The 16,664-nt window shown below is 50.7% G+C and overlaps 1 protein-coding gene across 1 annotated transcript; it reads left to right on the plus strand.

The window, feature by feature from the left end:
• The first annotated feature begins 1,048 nt into the window (after window positions 1-1,048).
• On the plus strand, window positions 1,049-4,220 carry MMGT1 (membrane magnesium transporter 1). Its single transcript, XM_082488251.1, has 4 exons — window positions 1,049-1,197; window positions 1,729-1,781; window positions 2,723-2,826; window positions 3,750-4,220. The coding sequence occupies exons 1-4, from the start codon at window positions 1,113-1,115 to the stop codon at window positions 3,910-3,912; spliced, it is 405 nt and encodes a 134-aa protein (XP_082344377.1). The 5' UTR covers window positions 1,049-1,112; the 3' UTR covers window positions 3,913-4,220.
• The last annotated feature ends 12,444 nt before the right edge of the window (window positions 4,221-16,664 follow it).

Below are 16,664 nucleotides of genomic sequence, written 5' to 3' on the forward strand. Positions count from 1 at the left end.
ACCCAAACCATTCTATGAGTGCTGGGGAAGGCATTGCAAGAGTACAAAAAGGGGGTTGCAAAGAGGGAAGGAAGCCAGAGCGCAAGGAGGTTTGCAAGAGGGGAAAAAAAAAATAAATTCCCCAAACGGACTCGCTGCAAGAAGTTTTGCACAGGCCTTGGCTTTGCCCTGCCACGTGCAGGAGCAGCTAGGGACGATGAGGATGTTGTCCGTGGGGTGCACTGGAGGGCTTCCCAGGGTCTTGGCGGGGTCAGGGCCCTGCACACGGGGACAGCAGCAGCCCTGTAGCCAGGGCTGAGGAGGGTCCTGGAGGGCCGTGGTACCTTCACATTCTGCCAAGGCATGCAGATGGTGCCAGGAGCCGCAGTCAGGCCCGAGGTGGGATCGGGATAAATTTTCCAGCCTGTTTACCAAGAGGTAGGGGGCATTTGTGCAGCCGGTAGGGTGAGGGCTGCAATAAATGCCACAATGATCAACTTAAAGGTGATTTGCAGAAAACGCCCTCAAAGAACTGCTTCTGTGCCCCTTATCTTTATGCCTTGGGGGCATGGAAAACCCGGGATGCACAGAGGCGAGGGGAGGGAGGTTTGGCCACATGGCATGGCCTGGTTTCCTTGTTTTGCCCCCTGCCTCGCTTGGCCTGGGGTCGGGGCGTCTGTTCCTGCACACGCTGCACATCCCTTGACACCGTTTTTTTTCCTTTGCACGGGTTCCTCAAGCTTTTGAGGTTAAACACGTGGAAAGTGGGAATTACCCCAGAACTCCGGTAGCCCCACACTCTGCTTTCAGCCGGGAGGGAGCCGGCCTGGCCCCGGGGGCTGGTGGCTCGCCTCTCCCTCAGCTGCCGCCCCCCCCGGGGACAAGCCCGGGTTCCCCCCCCCCGACCCCTCGGCTTTTCTCAATGGCCCCGGCCCCGCGTGGGAAAGCGGCGGCGCGGCCACGCCCCCCCGGCTGCCAAAAGCCACGCCCCCCGGTCGCGCCAGTCACGCCCCTCCTGGGGCGCGGCATGGCCCCGCCCCCCCGTGACGCCATCAGCGGGCGCCGGGAGGCGGCGGGCGCCCCTGGCGGCGGCGGCGGCGGGGCGAGCGGTGGCGGTGGTGGCGACGACGACGATGGCGGCCGCCTCCTCGGTGTGGAAGGGGCTGGTGGGGCTCGGCCTCTTCGCCCTGGCCCACGCGGCCTTCTCGGCGGCGCAGCGTGAGTGTGCGGCCGGCGGGGCGGCGGCGGCCTTGTACTGACGGCGGCCGCCTGAGGCGGGGCGGGGAGGGGGGGGGCTGCGGCGAGGGGAGGCCCACCGGGCCCTGTCACCCCCGCCCGACCGCCGGGGAGGCTCCGGGGCGAGGACCGGGCCGCGGCGGCATCATCATCATCATCATCATCATCATCATCATCATGATCGTCGTTGTCCCCGCGGGGAGCCCGCTGGCGCCGGGGAGGCCCTGCCCTTGCGGGCCGCGCTGCGGGGAGAGCGGAGCGGGCGCCGCCGGGAGCTGACCCTGAAGGGAAGGGAAGGAGGGAATGAAGGGCTGCCGGCCGCCGCTTCGTCCCTTCCATCTGCCCCCCACCCCCCACCCCGCCCCGTGGCGGCGGGGGCTGCCCGGGGCTCGGGAGCGGGAGCGGCCCCGTTTGCCCGGGCAGGGTGGGACCCACAGCACGTTCTTGTGGGGTTTTTATATTGGGCTTCTGTTCGTTGGGTGTTTGATGCACGCGTGTGTTTCTGTTTCGTAGATCGTTCTTATATGAGATTAACAGAAAAGGAAGACGAAACGTTGCCCATAGATGTAAGTTTAAGTTTTCACAACGTTTGAAAGGTTGGATGCTGGGTGGACAGTTTAGTATCTCAGTTGCTTTTTTTTTTTTCTTTCAATGTGATAGGCGAGAACAAAGTGTAAAGTAGTTTTTAAATCGCCCTTTCGTTTGAGCTTCCTCTGTCAAAAAGAACCGCGTTTTTTTATCCCAACTTCCTGCGGTGTGTTACATCTGTCAGAGAGAACAAACCCCAGGTCTGGACCTCCCTCTCCTTCTTTAGAACTACCCTGAAGCATCTCGTCCAGGAATTCCCTGAACGTAGCGCAGAGAACTTTTGCATTAATCTCCTTCTTTGCAGCATAAACATCCTCCTCCCTCTGGCTTTTGTTGGCTGACATTTGTTTATCCACCGTGGCTGCGTGCCCGTCTGATCCCAGCGCAACCTGGGGTGTTGGAAGGAAGGGGTGTTTATTTTTATTATTATTTGGTTTATTTGCTTGGGTTTTTTAAATTCCACTTCAATTATTATCTGTTCCATTTTTGCTTAATCAGAAGGGTAAGGAGATCCAATACCCACCGCAGCCAGGCATGGCGTTTGGATCCAGCGGCAGCGGCCACCGCTGCACAGCGTGTGTTGGCAGCCGACTGGTTTCTCGGAGAGAGTATTAGATCCTTAAGTGCACAAGAACACGGTGTTTTGTTCTAAGGCTCTCGCTGAGTGTGAATCAGTTCAATTCGTGCAACGCAGACCCATGGCAGGTAGCCGAGGCTCTTCTCAGCTCTGCCATGCTAAATCCGTGGGGTATTTAATCGTCCCGTGCCTCAGTTTCCCTACTGTTGAATTGCCCACCTCTGTAAAGCACTTACTGTCACTGGATGAAAAGCGTAAGAGACACTGAAGGGTGAGATTTTTTGGTAAATATTAAGAACGTTAAGTAATTTGTGCGTTGCGTTGTGCTTCCCTCTGTTACAGATAGTTCTTCAGACTCTGTTAGCCTTTGCAGTTACCTGCTATGGCATAGTACATATCGCAGGAGAATTCAGAGACATGGATGCCACTTCAGAACTAAAAAATAAGTATGTTTTATTTCTTCTTTTCCTAAACACCTGTATCTGCTCCTCTCCATACAAACTGAACACCGAAATAGCTCAGTCTTTAGCTCAGTTCTTCCCAAATGCATGTTGTAGACAATAACACTGCGAGGAACAGTCACACCTGGGAAAGGCAACAGTGTCTTGAATTTCAGCAAGAGTTAGATAACCAGAGCAAATTAAATAAACTTTTTGCTTTTCCTCGGCTAAAATCCTGCTGTGCAGAGTTGGTGGAGGAATGAAATGTCTACATGGGAAGTAAGAGCTCAGCAGCTGCAAACTGCTGTCGTGACGTGGGCTCATAGACTACGGGGCCGTGTGCCTGGCTCGCCCCCTGTTTCTCTTTGCGAGAGTCTGAATCGTTTGAATCTCACGCTGAACTATTCAAGGCAGAATATCTGAAAGAGCTTAAGAAAGTAAGGGATTTTGAACTGAGAGTTTGAAAAGGCTGTGAAATTGGATGGGCCTCTCTGGCCGTTTCCAAAAACACATGACAGTATGGAAAGTAAACAAGTTGACATTGTTGTATTTCGTGGCATTTACCTAAATTCTGTAGCTTGAGGCACAGAAAGGGATGGAAAGCTGACAGTAAACAGCATCAAGGTGTTAACACAAGTGACAGCCGGGCTAAGGCTGGCACGTTTGGGCGCAGTAGCCCACAGGCCTGCCCCTAAGCTCACGGGAGGAAGGTGAAGTTTGGCTGTGGGGTGGACAACCTCTGCCTCTTGAGCAGTTGGTATTTTTCACGCTTGGCTTCCCCTGTAAGTTTCTTAAACTAAAACACAAAGCAAGCAAGAGGTTTGGATTCAAAACTTGTATTTCTGTGTCTGTTGTTGTACCGTAGACTGACTCTTTTAAAACCCCTGTTCTAAGAGTATTAACGTTGGCTTTTTACATTTATTTTAAAGGACGTTTGACACATTAAGGAACCATCCGTCTTTTTATGTATTTAATCATCGTGGTAGAGTATTGTTCCAGTCCCCAGACACAGTGAATTCTTCTTCAAACCAAGATGCTTTGTCATCCAGCTCGTCACTGAAATTTCGAAAACTTGAACCTCTGCGCCGCTAAGACTTTTACAGATTATAATAATAATCCAGGACACTGAGATGTAATATTCAAGTCGGGGATGTAAACACTTTTTTTAATTTCTGGAGCAGTATTTATATTGATCTTCCAGACTTTATAAAGTATATATATATATATAAACTAAGGACCTTCTTTGTACACTGTTAATGAAAATGACTGAATTGTGAATTGGCAATGCAGTGTAAATTATTCTGCAGTTATGCTGTGAAACACATCTTCAAATTTTCATATATTAAAACAAGTTGCAGCTGACTTAACTTCAGTTCAAACAAAAAGCGAGCTAGTTCTTACGGCAGTTAATGTTCTCTGACAAGAGGGATTGTTGGAGTGCTATTTATTTTCTCAGTTTGCTTGCACTACAGTTTATGGAACTCCTTCAGAAATACTGTGTGCACTGCATCGCTTAACAGCGGAAAAAGGGGCAGCGTCTCCTGTTCCTAGAATGCCTGGGAGACCTGCGTGGCGTAGGCACAGCGAGTCAAAAAGATTGCTTTCTTTTTTATTTTTTTTTACAACACTGAGAAATAGTTGCGTGAAGGGGTTTTGTTTGTTGTTTTGTTTTGTTTTGTTTTTTTTCTTTCCTAGTTTTTTCATTATCACGTTGCTTCCTTGTTGCCCTCCTTCGTTTAGGCGTTGCCCCGAGCTGCCTGGGACGTGGCTGTACGTTCGGTCCCGGCGCGGGGGGAGGCAGCTGAGGTCTGATCACATCGATAATCTCCCAGGCTCCGCTTGCTTACCCGCTCTGTTTATGTTCTCTTTGGTTGTCAGTATGGGAATGGTCATCAGATGGCTGAATGCCGCTGTGGTGGCACCAGGTACAAGTTCCCGAGTCATCTCCTGCAAGAAGTTTTGAAGTATCGATAAGAAATACCCGTTGTGTCAGCGGGACAGGGGCAGGTCCAGCAGCTGGGGCTGCTCGCTGGCACTAGCGCAGTACAGGTCATCGACCCGTCACGGTACAACTACCCCCTTTTCTGCCAACAGAGCCTTTCAGTTTGATTTCTTTTCTCCAGCTGAGCCCTTTGTCGATTTAAAATTGCTGTCTTGATTCCATGTATTAGGACGGACGATACAGTCCTTAACGCTTACTGACGTCTACGCTCTCATCTCGCCTTAGGGGCTGCATCAATGCTAAAGTTTCTCGTGCTCTGGCGTTTCACCTGCCTGACAGCAATGGGAGGGTGGTTCGAGATACTGGTGGGGCCAGCTAGAATTCTGTCTAGTTTGAGGATGTCTCACTGCCCCTGGGGAAACTCAGCCTCTCGTCCTAGCATCTGGTTTTCTTTTTAAAACTCTTAAGAACTGTCAAAGGCAAAAAAGCTTAGCAAAAATAGCGTAAACCGAAGCCTCTTTTTTCTAGCTCTGCCCGTCCCATGGAGCGGGTGCCCCCGTGCTAGAGCAGTAGCCGTAGCCGCTGCTCTACAATCACTCTTGAGCGTCTGGGTTTGGTTAGAAAGGGTTACTCTGCCAGCTGAAAGCGTCTGAGCTGCCGGATTACTTCCTGAAGTGTCCTGGTTCCCCTCTAGCTGGTGTCACAAATCAGCTGCTGTCACCAAAGGCCTCAAAAATAGTAAGTATCAGGTCAGCTCTCCACTGCGGCCACAGCTCTTCCCTTGGGGAAGAGGGCCGCTGTGCGGCCGGCGCTGCACGGAGGGAAGGGCTGAACCCTGCGAGGAGGCACGGAGGAAAGACAGAATTAGCGGAAGGAGGGCGAAGCGAGGCAGGAGACCGGTTACTAACCCCTGTACCAGCCTGGGACTGCAGCTGTGGCTGGCAGGGAGCCGTTGGCAGAGGGGCTCTCGGAGCGGGGCTGCTCCCCCATCATGTCCAAGAAGCCCCATTTGTGCCACCGTAAGGTTACACGGAGCTGCCCGAGGCGGAAGGTGCTGCCCTGGGACGGGGCGAGCGGAGAACATCACCCCCTTCTCGGAGCGGGTCCTGCTGGGAAGACCCTGTCGGCTGCAGCAGGTCTCTCCTCACGAGGAGCAGCTTTACTCCGCAGCAGCGATGGTTATATCACAAAGCTGTACAAATTATTTTTTTTCTTAATTGATCTCGCAATGTCCAATAAAAATTGATATCCTTAAAAGTGTTTGGGAGTTTTTTATCTGTTTATTTCGGACCGCCCTGGAGCCTGCTGCAGCAAATCCCTGATGACCCAATATTGAAAAGCCGTTGCCTAACATCGACGAGAAGCGATTGCCTTAATTACGGCAGCTCTGTGTGAGAATCAAAATAGCACGCTACGAGTAGCTAAACAAAACATTTAGGAGGGAAATATTTCTGTGCCCGCCTTTGAGATCCCTAGTCGATGTATCTGGCGGAGCTGACGTAGGTTCAGTTTTCCATTTAACCACAGTAAAAGCTTTTCTACCACGTGCTAATCCCCTGCCGACCCGCGAACCGGCTCCTGCAAGGTCTGGTGTTGCGACACTTGCTGGGGGAAGCGCTCAGCCCGCTCCCGGCGCTGGAGATGGTTAACATCTTGAACTTGAGCAAGATCCCTTTTCCCTCCCTGCTCGGCTTTTCCATTGGGGGAGGTTGAAAAGTTAGCAAAGGAGGAGAGGAGTTTGCTCACCTACAGCATCCCTCATGCTTGCAGCAGACTCCCCCTTCGTCTGCTTACGGCGCTGCTGCAGCGCTGCATACAAGGCTGTAAAAAAACCCCCCAAAATCAGTGTTTTAAGGAAGGGGCACCTTAAGCGACCCCCAAGCGACCTTGTGCTTACCTTGCCACCAGCGGTTCTTCACAGAGGAGCTTTCCCTTCTTCAAAAGCAAAAACAAAAGTTGGGCCAAGAGCTTTTTGGATTCGAGCGAAGAGGAAGAGCTTCCAGCCTGGCCCAGTGCGCGTTTCCTGCCGTCGCGCCTTGCACTGCTTTGGCTATGGGACACGATGCTTCTACTACATTAAACACTAAAAAAAAAAAAAAAAAAAAAAAAAAAATCAAAAAAATTGCTGATAATTTGCATTTGTTGCGCTTTAATCTGCATTAATTTTGCTGGTTTGTTTTGTTTTGTTTTTTTTTTTTTGTACTCCACCAGCCAGTGAGAGTTCAGCGGGGAAGTTTTGTTTGATTAAAGCCGAAGAGGAGTCGTTTAGACCCTCCCAGGGTGAGACGGGGCCCACGGTTCGTGTCGGAGGCGGCTCGCTGTCCCTGCCCCGGCCGTACCGGCGCCCGGGGTGGACGCGCCGCTGGCAAAATCTCTTTTCCTAGAGAGTTCATCCAGGGCCGAAGCGGAGCATCGCGTGTGCGAGTAACTCCTGCCCAGGCGGGTCTGGCAGCTGCGGCGGAGCTCTGTGCTCCCCTCCAGGCATCGGCAGAGACGCAGCGCGCCGGAGCCGCGGCCGCAGCGCAGGAAAGCCAAGGGGCAGCTGAGAGAGCCATTAGCGTGGCGTGTGGAGGCCAAGGCCGGCGTGGCCTCTGGATTCAAGCTTTCTCAGGAAAACTGGTGGCTCACGGCCCCTTCCCGTGGCTCTGGAGCACCAATGCAGCCCCCCCCACCCCGGTGAAAGCAGGGAATGGCAATTACTTTCTACTCCGCGATGATTTTTGGCTTCCTTATCGCTCACTTGGAGATCCCTTGCCATTCACCGCGCCGCAGCAGAGCCTCCTCTCTCTGCCTCTGACACCTTCAGCGAGGACGAAGAGGGGAGATTTAGATGAGATATCAGGAAGAAATTTTTCACTCTGAAGGTGGTGAGCCCCTGGCGCAGGGTGCCCCGAGAAGCTGTGGCTGCCCCATCCCTGGAGGTGTTCAAGGCCGGGTTGGACGGGGCTGGGAGCAACCTGGGCTGGGGGGAGGTGGCCCTGCCCAGGGGAGGGGGTGGGACTGGATGGTCTTCAGGGTCCCTTCCAACCCAAACTATTCCATGATTCTAACAAAATTTCTATGATTCTATTAATATTAGCTATGGGGACAATCCTCCAGCTGGATACACATATCCCCCTCAAGAGTGGTGCCATTTCTGCTCTTTTTTGGGGAGTCACCTGCACCAAAATGCAGCAGTTTTCCACCAGGCGACAGGGGAAGGCTGAAGCTCACCCCGCTGCCCCCGTCCTCCCCGTGGAAGCCCCTCACCCTCCCCCAGCTCAGGCTGCAGCTCACTTTGCCGCCTGTGCCAAGCTGGCAGGCTGCCTGCATGCAGGGGAAGGGCGAAGAAAGGCTATTTGGAATGTTAAACAAGCAGAGAATAAAAAAAAAAAAAACACACACCCCACCTTTGGTACCAGCTTTCCATGGCCTAGCAGGGAAGGCCAAACACTCCTTTGATTTGCCCTTGAGGTTCACCTTGAAGCTGTAATCACCTGAGGGAGAACCATGGCGGAAATAAATCTGATATTCCGGCAGGTAAAAAAAGCCTTTTAATCAGCCCCACAATTGTTCTCGGCGATACAATGTCATTTCGAAACACTCGGGCCTGCAACGAAAAGCTCCATCCTTAAAATGGCAGCTAATTAATTTTCCTGCCCTGCTAACTTAATCCTTTTTCCAGCCAAGAAAGGCAACCGGGAGTTCACGGCGCGGGGAAGGCAGCCAGGAGCCTGGCAGCGCCGGCAGGAACACAAGCCCCAGGGCTCCCTGGCAGGGACCCAGGCTGTGCGGTGTCACGGCTTTCCAGGCCGTTTTCAAAGGGAGGAAGAGGAAAAAAAAATAAAATTTACAAAAAAAAAAAAAAATTTTGAAATAAATAATAAAAAATTAAAAAGGTGACATTTGGATTATCAAACCAATGGTTCCTCCTATGTTAGTGGGTCCCGGTTTGCAGCCCTGGCACAGCTGTCGGTGCCGGGCAGAGCAGCCGGTGCTGGCAGTGCCCGGACTGGTGCTGGATGAACCAGTTTCCCCGGGATGTGCCGGAGGCACGCCGTGCTGTGGGAGGACTTCACCTTGGGTTTTAAAAAAAAAAAAAAAAAAGAAAAAAAAAAAAGAAAAAAATTCCCCCTCCTCCCCCAAAGTATTTCTGCTGTGTATTTTAGAGCAGTTCAGGGCCAGCCGTGCAAGGCCAGCACTGACGTCCTCCGAGCCCCGGTGTCCCCTGTCCCCCGGGAGGTCTCTGCTGCAGAGAAGGATGCAGCAGAGCGCCCGGCGTGCACAGCAAATGCTGAAGCGGCGATTTACTCCCCCCGTCCTGGACGCACGAGTGCGCAAAACAAAGACACTTGCATCAAAAGCAGTTTTGGAGGAGCCATAAAGCTCCAAAAAGCAGCTCGCTTCCCCACGTCCACGCAAAGCTGTCGCCCTCCCAGGACGTTACCGGAGCCCCCGGGGCAGCGGCAGGCCCGGGCTCAGCCCCCAGCCAGGACAACCCCACCGTAAGGGGCAACGCAAAGCACACGGAGGGGAGAGAAGGTGCCTGATAATCCCCCCTCCTTCTCCGAGACCACCACGCTGCTTCTGGTTTGTGGCCCCCCATGACATACAGATCTCTGCCCAGGGAGAGCGGTGCCGTTTCAACGTCAAGGTCACCACCGCCGCTTTGAGACAGGAGCCGGCTGCTACTTCAATACCTGTTTGAATCCAGCAGCTTCGGATCACAAAGGAAAAGCCGCGGCAGAGCGAGACCCACCTTCACCTCAGGCGGGAGGGACCCACGTACCCTATGGGGTGCAAGAGGGCTGGTTAATAAGCCTGGGTCTACGGCAAGCACGGCCACGCTGCTGCCTTGGGTTGGCCAGGGCTGGCAGGAGAGGACAACCTTGGAAAGGGACAGGCAGAGAGATCTCCCAACCTGGTATGATGTGAACAGTGGTCAGAGGAGGTCTGCAAGGGGCTCTCCTCTCTGCTCTTGATTCTCACCTTTAAGCGGTAACCGCAGAGATTGGAAACGCCGGCCATGAGGCTCAACCGCGTTCTCGGACGCTCTCAGCTAGCGCACAAGTTGAGACAGGAGCGCTGCGAAGAAAGGGGTGAGTCATGTCAGGTGGGGCTTCAGGACGAGCAGAGCAGGCGTTCCATCAGCACGGCACCGCGACACCCCGCTGGCGAGGCACCGACTCTGGCCGCACGCTGAGCACCTGCGACGGCCTCCCAAAAGACACTGTCTTGGCGCAGGCTTCCACCTTTCCGAGGAGCTCCCCCACCCATCCACACGTCCATACCCAGGGATGAACCGTGCAAGGCTTTCGTTGCCATTTTCAACCTCTTACTCGTTTCCTATTGTGATGAGAGCAGTCCCTCTCCTCTCCACGCTCTCACAGCCCCTTCTCGCCTCAGCAGAGCGGGCACGCAACGCAAACCCTGGGAAGGAGAGCCCACTCTGCTTACATCTGCAGGAATGCAGGATTTGGCCACCTGGAACCCCAACAAAGACCCGTTTTCAGCTGCCCCGTGAGATCAGAGCCTCCTCAGGGTCCTGTTGTGTGCACTTGCGGCAAGAGCCATCACTCAACCAGCCATTGCTCAACCTATTATCCAGCAATGGTTTCCCATCACAGCCCGGGTCGTGACTCACCAGTAACCACCTCTCCCTGGGGGAACTGACGGCCAGTTGCCCAGGGTCCGTCTCACCTGGTTTCACCTGCTGCAAGCGGCAGGGATAGCCACAGCTCGGTAAGCATCCATCCTCCATCCCAGCACCTCTCGCCAGCACGCCCAGCCCCGGCATGTCCTGCCCGCATCCGGCTCCCGGCGAGCCGAACACGGCAAGTGCCACGCGTTCCTGTTTTCCTCTCGTAACGCCACTCCTGCAGATGGATTTGCTGAATGTAACACAAAACAGCCTCTTCCAGAGCTCGTCAGTCCCCCACTGTCTCCTTTTCCACTAATGATCATTTTGGATAGTGGCTTCCATGCTCTGCCCACGTCTCGCTGGCAGAGGGAGGAGCCCTGAACGCAGGGATGCCAGGGGAATTTAAAAACACACTTTTACACGGCTGAGAAAGAAAAGGCAGGAGAGCAGCTCAGGTCAGAAGCCAGAACCCGACTTTAAAGAAGAGACAGTAACACCATGAGCATCTACAGGCTTGGGTGACATCTCTACAGCCTTCCCACCTCCTTCTTTCCAAGCTCCCGCTTTTTTTCCAGCCCCAGTCAGACTTCCAGCAAAAAGCACCCAACTTCAGCCCACCCCGGCACAGAAGCCGGCTGTGGGGAGCACCTGCCCTGTCTCCAGCCCACGTCCCCCCGTGCCAGACCCACGCTGGTGGGTGGGAGAGCGCAGGGAGGAGCCCACCGACACGCACAAGAGCCCAGAAGCCAGTGTGTTGTTTCGTGGTGGGGTTTTCAACACCAGGGAAATAATTCTGTGTACAAGACCAAATTAGGGCATGGATTTTATAATCATCTTTGCTAGTGACACACTACGTGACCTTGGGTAAGTCCCTCCATCCATCTTTAAAGACTCTCTCAGAGGAGTGCCACAAGACTTTAATTAGCAGCCCTAAAAGTACTTGAGATAGTTGTCTCTTTTCCAAAATAACCAACTGCAGCTGAATTGGAACAACCTTATTTTCGAATTCTGCAAGCGACTGGGATCCAGGCTGCTCTCAGATCAGTCACTTCAACAACATAATCAAAGTTAAATGTGCCAGCTGTGCATGAAGGATTTTGATACACTGCATGGACTGGAAAATAGCTGGAAGAACCGACGTTATTTTTCCATGGCTGGGATGTCACTGTCGAGCAGCTGCATTACAATCATCTGCAATCAGCAAAATGCCTTTTTTTTTTTTTTTAATCACTTTTTAGTCTTTGGGAAGAAGGCTCATTTTTATTTCTGTCCTACTTGGGAAAGCACCCATGAATCCTGAGGCATCCACTACCAAGGGATCAGGCAACTACTACAGCAGCACAGACTGACTGAAACACCTTAAATTGTCTACGATCAAACCCCACTGATACCAACAGGTTCCAAAGCTTTAAAAGTTGTGCCCAGGCAGTAACTGCTCACGCTACCACCACCTCAAGAAACACTATGTGCATTTCCACAAATCCAGCAAAAATCCCGCTCCAGTTGCCAGGAGACAGTTGTCTATCATCACGTCTCCAAGAGCTGGAATGGCTCCAGAGCCAAGTCCCTCCCTGGGGACAACCTGAGCACAGCCCAGCATCCTTCTCTGCAGGGACCACCTCTGCACAAGCGGACAGGTCATAGCTGCAAGATGGAGCAAGAGAGGAAATGTTCCAACTCCGTCTTCTACAAAACACTGAAACTCTTTGATATAGAGCCATAGAAAGGTTTGGGTTGGAAGGGACCTTGAAGACCACCTAGTTCCAGCCCCCTGCCCTGGGCAGCGACGCCTCCCACCAGCCCAGGTTGCTCCAAGCCCCGTCCAACCTGGCCTTGAACACCTCCAGCTTCTCTGTGCAAGCGCCTCACACCACCATTACACCAACATGTAATATTCTACGTATTAAATATTTACAAATAAAATGTAACATTAAAATACGCACATACTTTGGAGAAAATGACAAGAAACAGGCTGACCGTGCAAATAAAGCTTTGCTCTTCTAACTACCAAAATGCTTTATAAACCTCTCCTCCCCTTTCACTGCCCCGCAAAGCTGCGAGTATTTCACAAATGGGCCCACACCACGTGGATGCTTCACAAATAGCCTTCTGTCCCTCCTACCAGCTGCTCAGCAGTGGCGAGTGGCGCACTGGGATACAGCAAATTGCCAGAGGTTCCCAATATTTTAAGGGACATTATGCAAGACTGCTTGCATTAGAGGAGTGACAGTGATCGAGATGACAGCAAACATATACACACGCCAAGGATCCGGCTACTTCCACTGCCGTTGGAGCTGATCCAGGAGTAGAAAAGAGCCGTGAAATTCCCGTTGCAGATGTGGAGATGAAACTTCCCCAAGCTCTCAAAAAGAAAAAAAACCAAACACACACACCCCCCAACACATAATCCCCAAATACATCTCCAGCAAAAATCTGATCAGGGGTTTCCATTCCACTGCCTTTCCCAGGCCAAACTATTCTTTTGGACTTCACCATAAATTCTTTAAGAGCTTCAGCCCAAGCTCAAATCTTACGAAATGCAGCTTCTTTGACAGCTTCCCAACTCATGGTAAAGGGCGATTTTGTATCACGGTCACCATTCCTGGCAAACCCTGGTGGCTGCCAACTCAGGGAAGGCATACACAGCTATGTTCTTCCACCGTCTATGAAAATACTCTCTGGTGCGTTTAGGACAAGGCTGTACCAACAGTTTAACTCCTTCCTTAGCATGTTCCTCTTCTGAACTCTGAATAATCTGCTGCTGGTCACACGATTTGCTCTCCTATCCCCGAGACGCATCTCGTAAGCTTTTAAAACGAAGGCTCTGAACTTAAATAGGTGATGCTGAAGCAGCTTCCACAGCATGCAAGCAGGGGCTGCTTTTCCCAACTCTCCCCATAGCCTCTACCCGCGCTCCCTGCTTGATGGGCAACAGGGTTCCCGCAACACCACCACGCTGTTTCAGCCACTCCCAAGAGACAGTAGAAAATACTGTCAACGCAGAATGACAGAAGAAAAACACCACCGCTAAAGCCAAGCCAACACTCTGCTTTCAAGGATGAAACAACAGGCCGGGCTGCAGCTGAACTGGAAGGGAAAAATCAGACCTGTCCATCATTTTCGGGTTAGTCCTCCCTCCCTGAAATGACAGCCTAAATAAGGCAGTCAAAAACTGATCGCAAGATTCCGATTTAGAAGTACAGCTTAACAATTCCTGCAGGCCACAAGATTTTTGCTAAATCCCAAGGCATCATTCTTCTTCAGTTTCTTCCTTTTCTACTTAAGACAAATTTCAGCTTGTTTTTGCAGACCTGAAAGAAGCAGCGCCTTTTAAATCCAGTGAGTAACATCCTTCCTTCTGATCTCTGCCAAACCTCATCTCTGCCAGATTTGAAGTGTCTTCAGCCTTGTTTTCAGCTAAACTAGGTTGTACATTCTTCAAGACAAACGCTCCAGAGTTCATTTGCTAAAGGTGGGATGTTGCCATGTTGCTGGTATGAAACACTAGTTTAGCTTTATAGGTTGTTTTTTTAATAGTTTCTTTCTGTTAGCCGATGTATTTCCACTTGTATTATTTTTCCATCGGAAGTTCCTTCGTAGATATTAAAGAACAGAACAAAAGGAAACACACTCAATACTCACTGCTGCCATTTCAGCCAGGCAGTTTAGAGGCAGAACCTGGAGAAAATTACCAGAAGAACAACTGAGAAAAAATAGGGTGGGTGGTTTTTTATTTTTGGTAGTTTCCTGTAAAGGGAATTATACAATTGTTCGACCACTGCAAAGTCAAGCGTAGCACAGAAACAGCCTCTGCGGCTTTTCTGTTGAAAAGATGACAATGGTTTTCTGATGCTGGTTAAGCATGGGTGAGAATGCAGTTGCCCATCATAAACGCACTGCGCACACAAACTGGGAACAGCAGCACCATCTGCCATCAGTGACTGGGTTGGGAGCTGCACAGCTACGGGCTCCTTTTAGGAAAGAGGAAAACTTGGTGTTTACAAGGCAGGGGGGGAATCAAGATAATGAGCAGTGAGGATGCCTTGTTAAGAGAGGGTCAGGAAATGGAAGAAGCAGAATACATACAGGTAATCCAGACTCCAAAGTACCACACAGCCCTTCTACCAATGTCAAGATGATAAGTGCTTAATTTGTTAATTCAGATCATTAAACAATGTTCCTTACAAGAAACACAGTGAGCCATATTTTTTTCCCTCACTTCCTAATACTCCAGTTTAACTGCGACACATTATTTCAACTTTAAACAAGGGCTCAAAAACATAAGTTCGAGTAAAGTGCATACAGCTTTCCAGATTCCTTCCACGCGTCCGTATGTATTCGTGGCCCTGTTGAGGAGCACTCCTGTTGTGTGCAGGGGCTCATCCATGGCACAGACCAGACATGCTGTCAGGAAGGCAGCTGTTGCTTGGGGGGTTCATGGTCTCTACCCGGAAAAGGCAAGGCTCGACACCAGCCTAACCCCTCCTGGCTGTCCTGGTTGTACACCAAAGCAAAGCGTGCCGTTCGCAGCTCAGGGCTGCGTTTGTTCAAGGCATGTTCCACCCACATCCAGCGTGGCTCTTTGTCTTACAATGAGTTCTCTCTGTTAAGATTTTCCTTAATGCAGTCATGGAGCATTCACCGTTCCTTACGCAAGTAACGTTCATTCCGTGCTCCATTTGGGACGCAGGGCTGCGCGCACTCAGATGGAGTAATGTTGCTCCTTTTCTTCATCTCTTCACTCACACAACCTGTAAGGACACCTCATCTTCCTTCCTTCTTATGAAGACTCATGGCCAGTTCACTATCAGGTTTCTTCCCCTCCAATATTCTGATCCAAATTCAATTTATTCAGGTATAGGGAAAATTCTCGCTGCTTGGACTTGAATGGACTGCTTTATCGTTTCTGTGCATTTTCTGAGGTATAATACTCCAAACAAGCGAATGAAAGTCATCAGCTTCCTGTAGTTAATTTGGCAGCCAACTGCATCACATCAAAAGAACAGGTTTACATACTAACAAGGTCACTAGTTAAAAACTCAGCCCCTGCTCAGAGCCATTATGATCAAGTGAGTGTCTCTGGAACCCGGAAAGAAAATTAAATAACCATTAACCAGACAGAAGAGAGCTGTCTCCTTTCACCACCTACTGCTTCAAAAATAGCATATTACATGCAACTTGATGCATGCAACCAGGCCATTTTAAAACCAGGTATGCACGGTATATCTGACCTTCTGTAAATAAATTCCCTTTTAAGAGTCCAACACTAGGCATGGGAGGTCTATCATGGTGACATACAGCTTCCACATGACGATTTTGAAGGAGTGAATCCCTCCTTTGTATCATTCCAAGGCATTTCCATGTTTGGTTGTTGGTTTTTTTTTTTTAAATGTTCAACTGTACAGATGAATAAAAGTTACTTCTAAGAGAAGGATTAGGACATACTTATAGTAATGCCTTTCACCACATCACTTCATTCACATAACACTGTGACAGAGACCTGCTGTTGCTGGATTTTATTCCCTTCTTGAATTTCACTGGTGTAATTCCAATGGTCAAACTGCATCTTCCAGAGAGACAAGGCCACTGCTTCAGAGCGGATGGAAAAGATGTCTCACAGGCTGGCTAGTACTAAAAATACCAGTAGGAACAGAGCAGTACAGGCTCACCAGCTAAAATCTGTTTTCCTGCCTCTCGTGCGCTGGCTAGTCAGCCAGAACCCCTCGGATATTTGCAGTACAAGGTAAAGAGCAAGTTAACACGAGCACAACTGCAACCTGTCTTTAAAAGAAAGCTGTTAGAGGATCAGAGGATGTTATGTGTGAACAACTGACAATACACAATCATCAGAAGAGCTGCTTGCTACCGACGCATTTTGGTACTGCTTTAAAGGAAAAAAATAACTACATGCAGGTGCTTCAGTCTTCTTTGTATGTTTTGCGATATATAAAATTACCTTTGGACAAAACAGTAAGAGGAATGGAGGAGAGGATACCAGCTCAGGTAACCAAGGGTTTGGTAAATTGGAACTTTGTGCCTTTGATGTCGAGTGAAAACGTGCACCCCGCACAGGCTGAGCTGAGTGACAGGGCCGGTGCTCCAGGGTACAAACGCATTCTGCAACTACAACCGCAAGCTGATCAGGTTCAGCTGCAGTATAGCTACACTACTCACTGGTTTTACAAAAAATATTAGCAGTCTGTTGGTAACAGACAATCGGAGGAACTCAGTGCTGCCCGCTACAGACTCCTCAGATTAGCGCTTATTAAAAATTAATAAAAT

Source organism: Vanellus vanellus, assembly GCF_965231255.1.
Source record: "Vanellus vanellus genome assembly, chromosome: 10".
Lineage (NCBI taxonomy): Eukaryota > Metazoa > Chordata > Aves > Charadriiformes > Charadriidae > Vanellus > Vanellus vanellus.

Bases quoted from the DNA above. Each gene is read 5' to 3' on its own strand.
- MMGT1 (XM_082488251.1), top strand. From the start codon at position 1,113: ATGGCGGCCGCCTCCTCGGTGTGGAAGGGGCTGGTGGGGCTCGGCCTC. The intron at 1,782-2,722 runs GTAAGTTTAAGT...CCTCTGTTACAG, and splicing joins ACGAAACGTTGCCCATAGAT to ATAGTTCTTCAGACTCTGTT. The intron at 2,827-3,749 runs GTATGTTTTATT...TTTATTTTAAAG, and splicing joins ACTTCAGAACTAAAAAATAA to GACGTTTGACACATTAAGGA.